Raw genomic sequence first — 19,601 nt, forward strand, 5'->3', positions numbered from 1 at the left:
GGTTGTAAGTTTCTGCCACCCCAATCGTTTGTTAATTTGATATAGTCTAGTAACCAGACACTGGTTGATTGAATTTGAGTGTTATTTGGGGTCATAGAGTTAAGAAGGCAATGCATATTAGAAACTAGGAACTGTTGGGAACTAATATTAAGAGGCCTTTTATGTACTGGAGACCATTGTAAGGTTTGATTTTTCTGCAATAAATTAATCAAAAGGGTGATCAGTGGAGATTATGAGCTGTAGTTTGCCGACCTCTACCTTAAGGAATTGAAGTACTTTGAGTATAGATTTCAGTCCTTACATGGGCTGGCCTAGTTCTTCTTAACTCTTCACTCATGCAGGAACCCAACCAAAATCTTTTGCCACAGCTTCTCCTGGGCGTGCTCTGAAATTCATTTTTTGTCAGCTTAGTTCCATAAGTCTGTTAAAAGCTCTGCTCAGTTTCTCAGCCATGTTTGCTTTCTGAATTAACAATTCTTTCAAGTAAAAAAGTGCTGCAAATGCCAGGGTTGCCTCTGTTGGCTTGTCTCCATGTTTTGACAGTTATTTTTTTTAATAACCATCCTAATGGGCTTGGTAATTTTCATTGTTTTGGAACTCCAGTCCCTTCAAACAGATATTTTTAGAAAGATTTTTTTCTAGTTCTTCTCTTTTAATCTTACTGGGGTAATCAAAATTTTAGTTCTGGTATTACACTCTAAGCCATAATGAATATCCTTATACATAAATATTACAGTAATATGCCTTTTAAAAATCAGATTTATAGAAATATAATTTACATATAGTAAATTTTACCCTTTTTAGGGATTCAGTGAGTTTTGATAAACTGAGTTTTGACAGACAATTGGATAGCCAACACCACAATCAATATATCAAATGTTTCATCAGCCCAAAAGTTCCCTTGTGCTTTTTTATAGTCATTCTACTTGCCTTCCCCTCAGCTGCTCCTGGCAGTCACTGATCTGATCTGTTTCTGTTTTTATCTTCACTGCATGGTCAAGTATGTAGCCTACATGTATCACTAGTTTATTCCTTTTTTATTGCTGAACAGTATTCTACATATGGATGTACCACAATTTGTTAATCCATTTACTAATGGTGGACATTTAGGTTGTTTCCCATTTAGCTCTTATGAATAAAGCTGCTGTAAAAATTCATGTACAGGTCTTAGATATTTTTATTCTTCTTGGGTAAATATGTAGAAGAAGTAATTGCTGGGTCATGTAGTAAATATATGTTTAATGTCATAAGAAACTACTGAACCCTTTTCCAAATTGGCTGTACCATTTTGTATCCCCACCAGCAAACATATGAGAGGTCTGTTGTTGTTGTCTTTTCTCTTACAATGTTTTGAGATTTTTCTGTGCTTTTGTTTTTTGCCATTCTAAATTAGGTTCATTGGGGTATCTTAGGGTTTTAATTCGTAGTTCCCTAACAACTAATGATGTTGAGCATGTGCTCATTTGCCATGTACATTTCTTCTTTGGCAAATAAAGTGTATATTTCACTCTTTTGCCCACTATTTAAAATTTTTTTTTACCATTACATTGTAAGAATGCTTTACATATTTTAGTTACAAGTCCTTTTTAGACATGTTAGCTGGGCTTGGTGGCATGCACCTGTATTCCCAGCTACTTGAGAGTCTGGGGTGAGGCAGGAGGATCCCTTGAGCACAGGAGTTTGAAACCACCCTGGGCAACATAGTGAGACCCTGTCTCAAAAAAAAAAAAAGAAAAAAATAGACATGTTGTTTTGCAAATATTTTCTCACAGTCATTCTGTGGCTTGTCTTTTCATTGTATTAACTCTGTCTTTTGAAGAGCAGGAGTTTTGTTTGTTTGTTTTGTTTTCTTTTTTTTCTTTTTTTTTTCTGCAGGTGAGTTGTTACACACTCCTTAGCGGATTCCGACTTCCATGGCCACTGTCATGCTAGGAGTTTTAATTTTAATGAAATCTGATTTATCAGTGTTTTCCTCTTATGGTTTATGATTTTTGTGTTCTCTGTAAGAAATCTTTGCCTAACCCAAGATCACAAAGAATTTTGTGTGTTTTTTTTTTTTTTGAGACAGCCTCATACTGTCACCCATGCTGAAGTGCAGTGGTGTCATCATAGCCCCAGCAGTCCTCCCACCTCAGTCTCTAGAGTAGCTGGGACTACAGGCACATACCATTATGCCTGGCTAATTTTTCTACTTTCTGTGAAGATGGGGTCTCGAACTCCTGGCCTCAAGCAATCTTCCCACCTCGGCCTCCCAAAGTGCTGGGATTACAGGCATGAGCTACTACACCTGGCGTATATTTTCTTCTATAAGTTGTATATTTTTAGATTTTACATTTAGGTCTGTGATCCATTTCAAGTTAATTTTTCTATGTGGTGTGAAGTTTATTCTTTTGCATATTAATGTTCAGTTTTTCCAGCATCTCCCCCCCCCCCCCACTGTATTGCTCAGACTGGTCTTGAACTCCTGGGTTCAAGCAGTCCTCCCACCTCAGCCTTTTGAGTAGCTGGGACTACAGGTTTGTGCCACTGCCCCTTGCTCCAGCATCATTTTTTGAAAATGCTCTTCTTTCTCCCTTGAATTACCTTGTCCTCTTTGTCTAAGTCAATCAACAACATATGCATGGGGCTGTTTCTGGACTTCCTCTTCTGTTCCATTGACCTATATTTTTATCCTTTCTCCAGTAGTCTTGTACTTTTAGGTAAGAGGTATCTGCATTTTCTACTATCATACTAACTTATGAGATTCAAATAATGCAATAAGTGAACTAGCTGTTACCAAAAAATGTTAGGTCATAGAGTAAGTGAATTTATTTGTGATCACTCATTTGTCTAGAGATAATGTGTCAAAACTCTTCACAGCATTTTGTTGTTTTAAAATAGATCAGCAGGGCCAGGCATAGTGGCTCATGCCTATAATCCCAGCACTTTGGGAAACTAAGGCAGTAGGATCACTTGAGGCCAAGAGTTTGAGACCAGCCTGAGCAACATAGTGAGACCTTGTCTCTACAAAAAATTAAAAAATTAGCCAGGTGTGGTGGTGTGTGCTTGTATTCCCAGCTACGGGAGAGGCTGAGACAGAAGGATTGCTTGAGCCCAGGAGTTCAAGGCTACAGTGAGCTATGATCGTGCCACTGTACTCCAGCCTGCATGACAGAGCAAGATCCTATTTCTTAAAAAAAGTCAACATACAGTTTATCTTTTTTGCCCTTCAATTTTTGGTAAAAAATACTTTGAAATTTTGTTGCATACACAATATTCATTTAAAAATATGGAGTATATGAATGACAGAATCAAATGTTCGTAAGGATATTGTCAATGAGAATTCTGATACACTACTGTTAGGACTATAAATTGGTACAAGCACTCTTAAAAAGCACTTTGTTGATTTCTGAATGGAGAAAATGTGATGAACTATATGACTCATCAATTGTATTTCTTAAACCCTAGAGAAACTGGAGATATCTATTAGGGGACTGGTACAAGTATATTTATTGCAGCATTTTTTGAAATACTAAAAAACCAGAAACAATCTCAATATCCTTTAACAGAAAAAATAGTTTAATAAATTGTAGCATAATACAGGATACTATACATAAGTCAAAATAATGAACTAGCAACTTAGCTAGATCTCAAAAGAAACATAACTTTATGCATTTGTCTAGTCTTCAAAATGTATATTAAAAAATAAAACAATACAAATATAGATAGGAACAATAGAAAAACACATCCTAGAAAGATATGCACTCAATTTGTAATGGTGGTTTCTCAGAAGGGAAGGGGCGAGAGAATGGGAAGAGACGCAAAAAAGGAATTTCTGTTATATCTGCTATGTCATACTCACTGTTTTTAAATTTTTTCAGTAAGTAGGACATTGTTATCAATATTCTCAGAGTCAGAATGCAAGTGCTATTTTACTATTTTCTATAATTTCTCCTTTATTTTCAAATTAACATGTAAACAGATATTTTATTGAAACCAGGAGAGTGAACATCGAAATAACTTGAGTTGATTTACAACAAACTCAAGAATCTCTTCCATTGTGGGCAGTGTAAGATACTGATGATACTATATGTAAGAAATTACTTTTTCTTATGAGATTGGGAAAAAATGAAAAACAGTTCTAATCAGTGATTTCTACCTTTGGTTTATTCTGTCTCTGTATTAGCCACTTATGAGGCTTTGCAGATTCTAAAGACTAAGAAATTACTTTTGAAAAACAATGAGATTTGAGTATAATGATCACTTTATAGAAATATCCTATACACATTTTGGGCGCAACACAGTGGTTCATGCCTTTAATTCTAGCACTTTGGGAGGCTGAGGCGGGAGGATCACTTGAGCTCAGGAGTTTGAGACTAGCCTGAGCAAGAGAGAAACCCTTCTCTACCAAAAAGAAAGGAAATGAAACTCCAGTCGGGCATTGCAGTGCACACCTGTAGTAGTCCCAGATACCTGGGAGGCTGAGGCAGAAGGATTACTTAGAGCCCAGGAGTTGGAGGTTGCAGTGAGCTACAATGACACCACTGTACTCTACCCAGGGCAACAGAGTGAGACTCTGTCTCAACAAAAACAAACAAGGCAACTGAACACCCCTCCTCACAGCTCTCCACCTTTAAAAAAAAATAACAGAAAAATAAAGTATCCTATACATATTTTGATTATGCCAAATTTTTAGATCCTTTTAAAGCTTAACTTGGATCAAGAATTAATATTTTAAACTAATCATTTGGTTTAAAGAAAATAGAAATGTGGACATGGTAGCTCACATCTGTAATCCCAGCACCTTGGGAGGCTGAGGCAGGAAGACTGCTTGAGGCTAGGAGTTTGAGACCAGCTTGGGCAATGTAGCTAGACCCCATCTCTATGAAAAATTAGCTGGGTGTGGTGGTGTGCACCTGAAATCTCAGCTAGTTTGGAGGTTGACGCAGAAGGATCTCTTGAGCCCAGGAGTTTGAGGTTGCAGTGAGCTATGATTGCACCACTGCACTCCAGCCTGGGTGACAGAGTGTGACCTTTCTCTAAAAAAAAAAAAAAAAAAACTGAAAGAAAGAAAATAGAAATGTATGTGTTATTAAATGCCACATTCGTAATCTCATGTACCAGTTCTCATGATACAATCAATTGTTACATAAAAACTGTTCTGGAAAGGAGGTACCCAACAATACATTCATTACATGAGATTGAAATATTAGATTGAGGCCGGGCGCGGTGGCTCACGCCTGTAATCCTAGCACTCTGGGAGGCCGAGGCGGGTGGATCGCTCGAGCTCAGGAGTTCGAGACCAGCCTGAGTGAGACCCTGTCTCTACTAAAAATAGAAAGAAATTATATGGACAACTAAAAATATATATAGAAAAAATTAGCTGGGCATGGTGGCACATGCCTGTAGTCCCAGCTACTTGGGAGGCTGAGGCAGTAGGATCGGTTAAGCCCAGGAGTATGAGGTTGCTGTGAGCTAGGCTGACGCCAGGGCGCTCACTCTAGCCCGGGCAACAAAGTGAGACTCTGTCTCAAAAAAAAAAAAAAGAAGTATTAGATTGAATAGTGCTTTTTTTTTTTCTCATTTTTATTGAAATTGTGTTTATAATTTTCATAAGTATATATTTAAGAAAATTCCTAAATAAAATTTCTTTCTCTAGTACAGCATTTCAGTGGTTATGAACATCAATACCATGAGATGGTGTCCGGGTGCGGTGGCTCACATCTGTAATCCTAGCACTCTGAGAGGACAAGGTGGGAGGATTACTTGAGCTCAGGAGTTCAAGAGTAGCCTGAGCAAGAGTGAGACTCCGTCTCTACCAAAAAGAAAGAAAAAAACCCAGCGAGGCACTGCAGTGGATGCCTGTAGTCCCAGCTACCTGGGCGGCTGAGGCAGAAGGATCATGTAGAGCCCAGGAGTTAGTTGGAGGTTGCAGTGAGCTACAGTGACACCACTGCAGTCTACCTAGGATGTCAGAGTGAGACTCTGTCTCAAAAAAACAAAACAAACAAACAAACAAAAAACCCCTATGAGATGGTAAGCAAAAAAGGACTCACAGCCCTGAAATTTTGAGAAACGTTGTGACTGTATTCCCCTCCTGGAGATACATATACACATTAAGATACTGAAAGTACTAAGAAGTTATATAGTAATGTTTCTCAGACTTACTTGATCACAATCCTATTTTTCATGTATCATCTATCAATAGCATGCTTTGGGAAATGTTTATTTTGTGTTCTTCATACTCAGGATATATACAAATAATTATTTCTATTTTAAAGCAGGACAGAAGGACCAAGCTGTGGAATGGTATAAGAAAGGTATTGAAGAACTAGAAAAAGGAATAGCAGTCATAATTACAGGACAAGGTAAGGTTATAGTTATATTTGTTTATAGCCATTCCAAATTATATTCACATAATTGTCCTGATTTCAGATCTAGTTATCTTAGCAAAGATATTTAAACATTTTTAAATGTTATTGACATTTATAGACTTATAGTTAATTCTTTATAATCTATTCTAAAAATGAAATTATAATTAGATATGCTGAAACTTGATTTACTTGTAGCATTCCAGCAATGACCTCTACATTACTTGTTTCTTCCTTGGTACCACTGTTGGTGATTGATCACATGTTTTAGCCCTATTTTTGAAAGCTAGTCCCTTTCTCATTGTTGAGGAGGGAAGAAGTAGTTAAACCACAAACTGCTTTTGTACTTGTGGGTAATGCTTCTTGACTGCATGTTAGAATATGAGCTGTAAATATCTTATGTTAATTCACACTTGGCTTTTTAAACCAAAGCAGTTATTTCTCTACTTTCTTATCACCTCAAATTAAAAATTAGTATCTAATAGTATCTTTAAATATGCAACTAACATTTATTGCACAATTACTACAAACACCCAAGTGTCATCATAACTGCTTCATATGTAGTATTTCTTTTAATTTTTACCACCACCTCACACTCTGTAGCTGCTGTTATCTTTTTTAGATGAGTAACCTAAAGTACAGAGAAGTTAAGTAACTTACCTAAAATCTCAAGCTGCAGGTGAACTCAGTCTGACTTCAAATTCTTAAGTACTATGCTATGAATATTGTGTAGTATGTGGGTACCAAATTATTTTAGTTTATCATAGCTAAAATAGATTCAGAATAAAAAATTATAGTATTTAGGATAAGAATTAATCCATTCAGTAGGTATTTGTTGGCTGGCTAGATGACTCTACAACTTATATCAGCTAATTATAATGTGTCCAATATTTACCCTGCTTTTTTCCTCTCCCCTTTATATTTTGACTGCATCCCTAGCTACTGGTCTCCTGTATAAAAGAAAGCAGAATAGAATAAGTAAACATGGGAGGTGGGCCTTTGAGACTTTGAGCATGACTTTACGAATTATGTGCAAAATATATTTGTTCTTTGTCACTCACATAGAAGAAAAGTTAGAAGATACATTGGTTATAAGAAAAACACTTTTATTGAATCAAAAATGCCTTCAGTGGTACTACTAAGAGAAAAAACTATGTCAGTTAAACTATGATACATGCTCTTCTTATTACTTAGAATTTGAATTTTAATCTTATTGCATAGGCTGTTTCAGTCTTATTTAGACTTTGCTATAACAGCAGTATTTATGACTGAATTTGTACCTGCAGAAGCAATGGAAAACTGTTATCACTACAGCCTGCCTGATGTCATTAGTATTAAATAAGTTGGCACTATTTTAAAACGCATCCCAATTTCAAAGATTTTTGAAATGTGGGGAAAAAATATCTTAGGCTCCATGAAATATGCACAAAATCCATAATATACCACGATTGGTCTGAAACGGTTATGAGAAACTGTAATTGATTTTTTTAGTAGGTATTGTTTGAAAACAATATTTTCTTAACGTCTTTATAAAGACTTTTATTCCCCATGAGAGTAGTTGGGGTGATAGTTTATTTTGAAACAATATTGGTAGGGAAATGTGGATATTTTAATTAATTCCTCTTTTTGTTTTGTTCTTTCAGGTGAACAGTGTGAAAGAGCTAGACGCCTTCAAGCTAAAATGATGACTAATTTGGTTATGGCTAAGGACCGTTTACAGCTTCTAGGTATCACTTAATGTGTTGTATAATTGGATATTGGAAATGTGTGTTCAATAAAACTTTAATTGTAGATAGATAGGGGGCCATCTGTGGTGGCTCACACCTGTTACCTCAGCACTTTAGGAGGCTGAGGCAGGAGGACTGCTTGAGGCCAGGAGTCTGAGACTAGCCTGAGCAACGTAGCAAGACCCTGTATATACAAAAAATAAGAAAAATTAGCCAGGCGTGGTGGTATACACATGTAGTCCCAGCTGCTCAGGAGGCTGAGGCAGGGGGAGGTTGAGGCAGGAGGATCCCTTGAGCTCAGGAGTTCGAAGCTGCAGTGAGCTATGATGGTGCCACTGTATTCTAGCCTTGGTGACATAATGAGACCTTGTCTTTACAACAAAAACAAAATAATTATAGATAGAAATAGATCAATGATCGAAAATGTGATCTAGGCTTTCTTTTTTAACTTACAGAAAACTAGCATATAAAAACAGAAGAGTGTAATAAACCTCCTAATTATTCATCATTCAGCTGTGATAATTATCAACTCATGGTCAAGTCTTGATTTATCTATACCAAGGACTGGCAAACTGCAGCCCATGGGCCAAACCAGCTCACTGCCTATTATTTAATATTATAAAGTTTTATTCACATACAGCTGCTCCCATTCCTTTGTGTATTGTCTGTGGCTTTCCTGCTATAGTGGCAGAGTTGAATAGCTGATACAGAGATGACACAACCCTCAAAACCTAGAATATTTACTATCTGGCCCTTTAGAGAAAAACTTTGCCAACCCCCCTTTTATTCCTCCTCACTGTCCCCTCCTTTATATTATTTTGAAACAAATGCGTGTTATCTTTTTATAAGTATTTCATATTGTATCTCTAAAAGATAAGGACTCTAAAAATATTTAATAAAATCACTGAAATACCATTGTCACACCCAAAAAATAACCAATAATTTCTTTTAACATTAATAAAAAAAAATGGTCAGTGTCCAAATTTCTTTTTAAATTAAAGTTTTTTCTTTCTTTTCTCTTTTTTTTTTTTGAGACAGGATCTTACTCTGTCATCTAGGCTAGAGTGCAGTGGCATCATGATTGCTCACTGCAACCTCCAACTCCTGGGCTCCAGCAATCTTCCTGCCTCAGCTTCCTGAGTAGCTGGGACTATAGGCACGAGCCACTATGCCCAGCCAATTTTTCTGTATTTTTGTAAAGAGAGGGTCTTGCTTATACTCAGACTGGTCTCAAACTCCTGGCTTCAAGCAATCCTCCCACCTCAGCTTCCCAAAGTGCTAGGATTATAGGCATGAGCCACCAAGCCCACAAATTTCTAATTTTGTCAATTTAATAACTTTTACTATTTTTTTAATAATTATTTGAACCAGGATCTCAGATCCATGTGTTATGTCTCTTTTAATGTACAGGCCCATCTGTTTTTATTTTATTTTTTTATTTTATTTTTTTATTTTTGAGACAGAGTCTCACTCTGTTGCCCTGGCTAGAGTGCCATGGCATCAGCCTAGCTCACAGCAACCTCCAACTCCTGGGCGCAAGCAATCCTCCTGCCTCAGCCTCCCAAGTAGCTGGGACTACAGGCATGCACCACCATGCCCAGCTAATTTTTTCTGTATATATTTTTAGCTGTCCATATAATTTCTTTCTATTTTTAGTAGAGACGGAGTCTTGCTCTTGCTCAGGGTGGTCTCGAACTCCTGAACTGAAACAATCCGCTTCTTGCTCAGGCTGGTCTCGAACTCCTGAACTGAAACAATCCGCCCGCCTCGGCCTCCCAGAGTGCTAGGATTACAGGCCTGAGTCACCGCGCCTGGCCTGTTTTTATTTTTATTGCAGTTTATTTATTGATAAAACCAGGTCTTTGTTCCATGGTGTTTCCTACAGTCTGACTTTTGCTATGTGCATCTCTATGGTATCTTTAACATGTTCTTCTGTCCACCCTGTAAATTGATAGTTGGATATAAGACTCGATCAAATTGAAAGTTGATTTTTATTTTTTCATGATAGGACTACATCATAGGTGGTTGTGTGTGTTCATCAGGTCTTCCAATCTTCTTGTGAGGTTAACAGCAGTTACCTATGACTGATGCCTAGTGAATTTTAATTCTGTTATTCTTTCAGCATTCATCAGCTGTAATAGAAAACTTTCATAATCTTCTATTTGGTGGTATAGATTTTAAAAATATATTCTTCAGGTAAATATACCACTCAAACTGGAACAAAAACCCACCATACATGAGTGGTTCTACCATACCTTGGTGTGATGGAAACAGTAGATATTTGGCAAGCAGGCAGACCTTATTTATTTGTAGCTTTGTGATTTGGGGTAAATTATTTTGCCATGTCTAAGCCTTTTTAACCTAATTTTTAATATGAGACTAATAGATAATATTATCTTATCTTTGTGACCATTGAATTATTGAAGGAACCCAACCCACAGTAAGTACTTTAAAAATGTTGGTTTTTATTCAACTCCTTACCTGTCTGTAATCACCTCCCCTGCTTATGTAGAAAGATATATTCATACATACATACATAAATGTTTTATTCATTCATTCATTCATTTGATCTTACATAGTCATTGTGTTTGTAGGGTTTTTTGCCCCACATTGTTAAAATAGCAACCCTTACTGCTTTCAGATGGCTGACAAGGTGGTGTTCTTTTGGCTTCTGTGGTTGACAGGGTTTGCCTTCTTTCTTCCCGAGTGAAGGTTATTACTTTATCAAATATAATTAAATTTGTATCAAAGGTTACAGTAAAATAATTGTTCTAATTGGTACTTTCTATGTGTTTTAGCTATAAAGCCGTTCAGTGTATGTATAAATTATCATATATAATGCAGAATCCATTTGATTATAGAATATTTTGTAACATATTTCAAATTAAATAATTAAAAGTTGGTTTTAATCTTTTACTTGAAGTTGTGATATGATAACACATTGGAAGTGTCTCGTCAATTATAGACTTGTCTTGGAATGTGACTTTGTAATTTTTTTTTTCTTTCTTTGTCTGAGACAGAGTCTCTCTCTGTTGCCCAAGCTAGAGTGCTGTGGCGTTAGCCTAGCTCAGAGCAACCTCAAACTCCTGGGCTCAAGCAATCCTCCTGCCTCACCCTCCCAAATAGCTGGGACTATAGACATGTGCCACCATGCCTGGCTAATGTTTTCTATTTGTAGTAGAGATAGGGTCTCACTCTTGCTCATGCTGGTTTCGAACTCCTGACCTCAAGTGATCCTCCTGCCTCAGCCTCCCAGATTACAGGTGTGAACCACCGCACTTGGCCTTTTTTTTTTTTTTTTTTTTTTTTTTTGAGACAGAGTCTCACTGTGTCACCCAGGTAGAGTGCAGTATTGTCATCATGGCTCCCTGCAACCACAAACTCCTGGGCTCAAGCAATCCTCCTGCCTCAGCCTCCCCAGTAGGCGAGACTACAGGCATGTACCACGACACCCAGTTATTTTTTCTATTTTTAGTAGAGATGGGATCTTGTTCTTGCTCAGGCTGGTCTCAGACTCCTGAGCTCAAGTAATCCTTCCACCTTGGCCTCCTAGAGTGTTAGGATTACAGGCATGAGCCACTATGTGCAGCCTGTATAATTTCTTATTTGCATTATTGGAGGAGAGGACAAAAAGCATATATAATACAATATGAAGCTAGGGATTAAAAGCATTATTATTTTGGATGTTTTGAAGTTGCTGTCTAGTTTGTCCTCAAAAATGCTATGTGCTCATTTATGAAATATGTTACTTTAAAAGTGGGAAGAGGTGGATAGGAGAGGAGGCGTCAACATATTCCTGTCTTCTAAGAACTCACAAGGTCTGGGAGTAGATATGCTAAAGGCAGTAAAAAAAGATCTGTGTACAAATGTGTAGTAAAACTGATTTGTGTATTATGTGTTGGTTAAAAATTGGAGCTTGTTGCCAGAAGTATGGTGGCAGATGGGTGTCTAAGTAGAATAAAGGATGGGGAGAATGATCCTGGAAGTTACTCTTATAGACTGATTTGAGAGGATGCAACCTCTCTAATAAAGATGGGAAAAGTTCATATGTATTATTTATCTTTGGTTTATTGATAATGAACCTTATAGCAAAGCTTAACCTGCTGTAGATAAAAAGATAATTTTGATTTTAGCATCTTGGTATACCTGGCAGATATACCTCATTTACCATCCATTTATTTTTTTCTTCGTTTTCTTCTTTTTTTTAATTTCAGAATATTGGAAGGGTACAGATGTTTAGGTTACATATATTGCCTTTGCCCCACCCAAGTCAGAGCTACAAGTGTGTCCATCTCCCAGACAGTGCATACCGCACCCATTAGGTGTGAATATACCCATTCCCTCCCCTGCCACTATTCATTTATTAAGGCCCTACTATGTACCTGGTATAGTGTTAAGGGATATAAACTAAATTTATTTATTAACTCAGCAAATATTTATTTGGTGACTACCATGTACTAGGCACTGTTGTTGGCACTTGGGATATAGACAAAGATTCCTCCTCCATAGAGTTTATATTCCAGCAGGGAGAAGCCAGATAGTAGAGGACAAACATAAATAAGTTATACAGTATATTAGAAGGTGATAAATATATGAAAAAAAAAGAAAAAGTAAAGCACAGTAAGGGAGATTTGGAGTGGACAGGAGGTAGTTTGGGTTTTTCCTTTTAAACAGGATGGTCAGGGTATCTCTCTTTGAGAAGTTGGTATGAGTTAGCCATGAAGATATCTAGGAGAAGAATGATCCAGAGAGAAGAAGCCTTAAGAGAATATACCTGGTGTATTTGTGAAGCAGGAAAGAGGCCAGTTTACCCCAGAAAGGAGAGTATAGCAGAGGCGAGGTCAGAAAACTCACAGTGGGGTGGGGGAGGAGGTGTTGTCACAACACATAGGGCTGTATAAGCCACCATGAGGACTTGAGCTTTTACCACCTGTGAAATGGGGAGCAGTTATAAGAATTCTTAGGAAAGGAATGACATAATGTGACCTAAATTTTAGAAAGATGACTGATTGCTATGTTGAATATAGACTCTACAGGCAGAACCAGGGAGAGCACTTAGGAGGAGACGGCTGCAATAATCTAGGAGAAAAATGATGGAGGCTCAGACCAGGGTGGTATCAGGAGAAATGATAACAAGTGGTTGGATTATGATTATATTTGAAGGTTGAACAAATGGATTTACTGATAGAGTGGACAAAATGGTTCCTCTGTTTAAGGACCTCATAACATAGTAGGAGAAAAGACACATAAATAGATATTTATCACTACAAGATGGGGGTATACAGATATTTTGTAAGGGTGGGAAAACAGGTTTCTAAGAAAGCTTCCTTGAAGAAGTAAACCCTAAAGTGTAGACTTAAAAAGATAAATAAAAGTTCTTAAAGCATGCAAGAAAAGACATCTCAGGAAGAAGTTACTGCATGAATCAAGACTTAGGAGCAAGAAACAGCTTGGTGAGTAGGGGAGAGTGCTGGTGGAGGCAAGAAGTTGGGATTGCTCAGGCATAAGAGATGTAGGCAGAGCATGGATGGCCTGGTTTGTCATACAAAGAAGCTTGAGGTCTTATCTGTGGGCAATGGGAAGCCACTAACAGGTTTTAAGTAGAAGAGTTATATGGTAAGATTTTTCCTTTTCAGTAGATCACTAAGATGATTGTATGAGGGTTGGGTATGAGAGGTCAAGAAGCAAGGTTACTATTTTAATTTCAATCATTGACTAATCTACTCAACCTTAGTCATTCTAAAAGCAAGTGTTAGTCTAAGTTTACTTTAACAGAAATGAATGGGAGAAAGTTCACAGTAGCATTGTACTACTATAACGTATATGTGTGTGTGTCTCTACACATATAAATCTAAACTCTGTGAACCTAAAAAGTTCTATAGTTTTTTATTCTTAGTTATCAAAACAGAGGATTTAATTTCCATTTATTTTTATTATATAATGAATGTTTCTGTGAACTTTGTCTTACATTTCGTTGAAGAGAGTGTTAATTGATGAAGAATGCATTTATAAATCAGTATGTTTTCTAATTTATGCTTTAACCAACACAAATGGTTTTTGTCTCAGTATGGTGATTTAAAGAGTATTATCGTTGAGAAAAATCAGATGGCCTACCTGTTAGCAAACCAATTTATAAAAAAGCTCCAGGGTATATTGTATCAGCCAATTTTAGGATACAAAAGCTGTGTAGTACTTTGTGTTTTGTGCAAAAGGGGTTGCTGCTATTTAACCTGTCCCAAAGGCATGTGTGGTTGTGCCATAAACCAAGTATGGTGCATGCTTGTCTGACCTTAGAAATGAAAGTTGAAGAGAATTAGTATATATATCATATATATGTTGCATTTTTATATGTGTTCACTTACTTGCTGGTATAGAAGAAAAGAATCAGTTTTGATGACTTGGAGTATTTCAGTAAAAAAAAAAGAAGAAAGTATACTAAAAATCGAGCCCCTATCTTGGATGAGGCACAGAGTACATGCATACCTTATATGCATTATTTAATCCTGGGGCGAATGCAAGGTCATGTCACTAGTAAGTGGTGGAGCAGAGTATACATGAACTAGCCATAGATTGACTCTTTGAATGGGGGTAGAGAGTACAGCAGTGGTGTAGAGTGGCAAGCAAGATCAAACTGCCACCTTCTTGGGCTTCAGATGTTAGGCTTAGAGACCCAGATCTTGAGAGGGTTTTTTGTTATTTGAAGTACAAAGTAGGATTGAGATAATCCTTTTTAATATTTAACTGATCATTTTTTAAAGTAGGTGATATGGGCACATGCCACAAAATTTTAGAAGTTTAAGTATGAAATGCATCCATCCCATTCTATGTCTCAGCCACTCATTTCCCCTCCTCAGAGACAGCTGCTATTACCAGTTTCTCTGGGTCATCTTTAGAGGTAATCTTGATGTATTTAACTGTGCACATGTGTGTGTTTAAACAAATGGTAGGGTACTGTACTCATGGTTACTGCAGCATGCTTATTCCACTCTATTTTATTGCCTTTATTTTTTGACTGACATATGTAGTTCATGTAGTTTCCTTCTCTACCTTTTTAAGTACTGTTCTCCTTTCCTGAAATGTCCTTTCTTTTTGTCTTTTCAAATCCTAGCCAGCTCATAATCTAGTTACTCTGTAAAGCCTTTTCAGTGGTCTTTCTTTTGTACTATGCAGTGTTTTTAAAAAGTAGATTGTATTTTGCCAATTATATTTAATAAATATCTATGTAGTAGAAACCACATTCATTTTTTTTTTTTTATCTCCATGGTACTCTCCCAACACAGTGATTTGAACATATTAAATATTTGGTAAATATTTCCAGGTGATAATATTGATACATAACTGCCTCTGGTTACCTAACCTAAATAAGGCATATTTTGAACATAGCCATTCACTTGTTAATTTCTGTTGCTATTTTCATGTCTGAGTTTTTACTAATTATATTTTTAAAGACCTTTAAGTGCAAAAGCTTCATCTTGTAACAACTGTAACTCCTTGAATAATTTTAATTTCACATGCACGTTTTATTTGTTCATTATATTTCTTTTCTTTTTGTTTATTTTGTTTTTTTTTTTTAATCCCCTCTGTTGCATAGAGAAGCTGCAACCAGTTTTGCCATTTTCCAAGTCACAAACGGACGTCTATAATGATAGTACTAACTTGACATGCCGCAACGGACATCTCCAGTCAGGTGGGTTTAGGTTAACTAACATGTAAAATAATAAAGCTTGCATGCAAAGTAGAGTCTTACTTAACTTGATAATGTTAGTTTAACTTTATAATGGTAGGTTTAATTTTTTATGTTTTCACAGGGCTATGTTGAAAATATACTATCCTTATCATTCATAGTATGTAAACATGTAACAAGTAAGGCATAGCCATTCTAATCATGCTTCATTTACATAATTTGCAACCTCCAGTTTTTGAGATTATAAAATATGAAGGTAAATTCTCTTTTTTTTCCAAATAGAGACAGGATCTCGCTCTGTTGCCTAGGCTGCAGTGCAGTTGTGTGATCAGAGCTCACTGCAGCCTCGAACCCCTGGGCTCAAGTTATCTTCCTACCTCAGCCTCCCAAGTAGCTGGGATTACAGGTGCGAGCCACCGTGCCTGGCTAATTTTTTTTTTCAATTTTTTGTAGAGACACAGTCTCGCTGTGTTGCCCAGGCTGATCTCAAACTCCTGGCCTCAAGTGATCCTCCTGCCTCGGCCTCCCAAAATGCTAAGATTATAGGTGTGAGCAACCACATCCAGCCCCTACATTTTCTTAAATGATTAATGTTCTTTTGCTTCTGTTGTATTTTAAGCTATTGTGTATTTTTATGGATAGCCACACCAATTTTTTTCCAAGATAAAGTGTTTTTTAAGACAAATTTAAATTTTTTTATGTTAATTTTCATTACATATCAATTTTTATATGTACTGTACATGAATGTCTTATAGAACCTGTTAGAATTCGAAGCTTCACGTGGTAAGGAGAAACATAAGAATATTGTTATTTACTATGGATTAAATCTATCTTCCAAAACTTCTGGGTATCAACTTCTACAGAAGATTAAATGTGGTTTCGTTTTGTTTAGGTGGGAGACTCTTCATTTCCTGGGTTCTCCAACATCTCAGCTAGTTTATTGGTGACTTTTTCAGCAACAGTTTTATGTCCAGGGTTAAAATTAAAGTAAATACTACTGTGTTCAAATTATAACAGAAAAGCCTCAGATTAAGCTATAAGACAACTGCCTTTTTTATTCATGAATAGTACGTGAATAAACTTTTAAGCTTTTGATAGAGAACAGATAGAGTAAATGGATTTCGGTGGATAGAAGAAACATCATCAACTCTCACCCTTGTGGCTTTACCTCTGCCTTAAAGAGTTCTCACTTCGACTTGGTCTTACAGTACAGAGTCAATGGCTATAATCCTTTTCCCATTCCTTTGAATGTCTGATTTAAAATGCTTTTTCAAGTATAGATGTAAGTATTTTGTCTGTTTGTCTTAGCATGGCTATGAAGGACTGGCATTTTCATAAGGAACATTCTGGAAACAAATATATGAATGCATTACAAATAGTTAAGTTTCTAAAATGCATGTTTTAGACCCTAACAATCCTACCAAGATAAACAGTAAAAATTCTCTTGCCATGAAGAGGTGATATGCCTTTCCCTTGTTATCTTGATTTTCTTCTACTTCATGACACATGCTAGATCCCATTGTTTTTTCTGCCATGCCAGAAAAAAGCCCTTTCTCTTCTTGGGACCCATTAAGAAAAAAAAACTTGGTCTTATTTCAAATCCCTATCACAGATTGAATACCCCTGTTTCTAATCTGAAAATTGAAATCTGAAATGCTTCAAAATCCAAAATTTTTTTAGCACTGACATGATGCTCAAAGAAATGCTCTTTGGAGCATTTTAGCTTTTGGATTTTTGGATTAGGGATGCTGAACTAGTAAGTGTAATGTAAATATTAAAAAAAAAAATCCAAAATCTGAAACACTTCTGGTCCTAAGCATTTCGGAAAAGGGATACTCAACCTGTATAATCTGTCCTATTAATTCTGTTTTCAAGTTGGTAGGACATACTGACTTGACAGCTGATTTACACAGCATTGGTATTTGATACTCAGTGAGCCCCAGTGAATGAGCTGACTTGCTCAGGCTTAGTTTATTAGTGTCACTCATTTCTGGAACATTCTGGGATGTTTCACTTGGATGAGTTAGGAAATAATCACACCAAAGTAAGTCTGCTTATTGCTACAATATGTTATCTATATTGTCTGATTTTTAACTCAGAATTACTTGACATGCAAAGAAATGGAAAGTATGACCCTTATTCAAAGAAAAAAACAGTAGAAACTCTGGGCCTAGGTGTTGGGTTTAACAGACAAAGACTTCAAAGCAGCTGCTGTAAATATGTTGAAAGAATTAAAAGAATATATGGCATCAGTTAACAAACAGGAAATCTTAGCAGGTGATATAAATTAAACAATAAAAAGAATAGATATTCTAAAGTTGCTTAGTTACTGAAATTAAAAATTTACTAGATAGCCTCAGTAGCAGATAATGTATGTCAAAAGAAAGATTCAGTGACCTTGAACTTCTTTCAGTAGAAATTACTAAATCAGATGACTCTTACGGTGTGAGAAGGCAGATTAATGGTTGCCTAGGACAAGGATAGGAGTGTAAATGGACACAAGGAAGCTGTGGGCTATGATGGAAACATTTTGTGTCTTGATTTTTATGGCTGTTTTACACTTATATACATTTTTACAAACTCATCAAATTGTATGCTTTAAATGGATGTGATTTATAATTTGTAGATGATACCTCAATAAAGTTGATTTTAAAATAGTGGAAGGCTTACAAAGAAAAATAATATTCTCCCTCTGACCCCTTTTTTCTCACTTCCCACCCTTCACAGCTCCTCATACACTGTTTAACTTGTTATTTTTTTCCTCATACTTCCTATTACATTTTCAAGTATTATGCTTATATTGCTATTTCTGGTTTATCAGTTTGTAATATTTATTGACTTCTTTATTAAGGTGGAAGAAAACATAATTACTTTAGGTCACCATTAGCCTTTATTTCCCAACATATATCTTGTTATTTTTAGTTATATCAAAAAAATCATAGTTAACATTATTATGACTTAGTAAAATATTATCTGCCTGAAGCCAAGTATACACGGATGATATTTCCCTTTTTGAGTTTTTCTTCCCCACAGGTTTTCGGATTTTTTTTTTTTTTTTTTTTTGGTTCTCTAACTTCATCTATAGCTTTTTCCTCCTTTCTATGTTTTGTCTGAAAATACCCTCATTTTTATATGACAGGTCACTTTTTTCCCCCTTAACATTTTGAACGTACCTCATTGCCTATTGACATTTGTTATTTCTTTTTTTTTTTTTTTTTTTTGAGACAGAGTGTCACTTTGTTGCCCAGGCTAGAGTGAGTGCCGTGGCATCAGCCTCGCTCACAGCAACCTCAAACTCCTGGGGTTAAGGGATCCTACTGTCTCAGCCTCCCGAGTAGCTGGGACTACAGGCATGCGCCACCATGCCCGGCTAATTTTTTCTATATATATTTTTAGTTGTCCAGATAGTTTATTTCTATTTTTTTTTTAGTAGAGACGGGGTCTCGCTCAGGCTGGTCTCGAACTCCTGACCTCGAGTGATCCACCTGCCTCGGCCTCCCAGAGTGCTAGGATTACAGGCGTGAGCCACCGCGCCCGGCCGACATTTGTTATTTCTGATGAAAAGTCTCCTGTCATTCTCATAATTTTTCTTTTTGGAAATTTATATTTATGGTCTCAGGATTATGTATTTTCTCTCTGCAGAAATTCTTCTTTATTCTCCTTTTTTTCCTCTGAAATGAATGGTATTTAGCATTACCCAAGATGGATTTTGCTTTTTCTTCACATCTTTTCTTATGTCATTCTCTGTTCTGGAATGCTTTTCTGCTTCTTCCCTGACGGTCAGTATCCATTGTTCCTTGCGGATATGATTCAGAGCTTTACATTTATGTACTGGAAAAA

At 36.5% G+C, this 19,601-nt stretch overlaps 1 protein-coding gene across 2 annotated transcripts in view; it reads left to right on the top strand.

Annotated features, from left to right (window-relative positions):
• Positions 1 to 19,601, top strand: part of SPAST (spastin) — a 59,020-nt gene that overhangs the window by 7,307 nt on the left and 32,112 nt on the right. The window contains exons 2-4 of one of the 2 annotated variants that reach the window (XM_045549342.1): positions 6,261 to 6,347; positions 7,994 to 8,077; positions 15,669 to 15,764. In XM_045549342.1, coding sequence (XP_045405298.1) covers positions 6,261 to 6,347; positions 7,994 to 8,077; positions 15,669 to 15,764 — 267 coding nt within the window. The remainder of the gene's footprint in view (positions 1 to 6,260; positions 6,348 to 7,993; positions 8,078 to 15,668; positions 15,765 to 19,601) is intronic. The other variant, XM_045549343.1, reaches the window with a different exon arrangement.

Source organism: Lemur catta, chromosome 4 (assembly GCF_020740605.2).
Source record: "Lemur catta isolate mLemCat1 chromosome 4, mLemCat1.pri, whole genome shotgun sequence".
Classification (NCBI taxonomy): Eukaryota; Metazoa; Chordata; class Mammalia; order Primates; family Lemuridae; genus Lemur; species Lemur catta.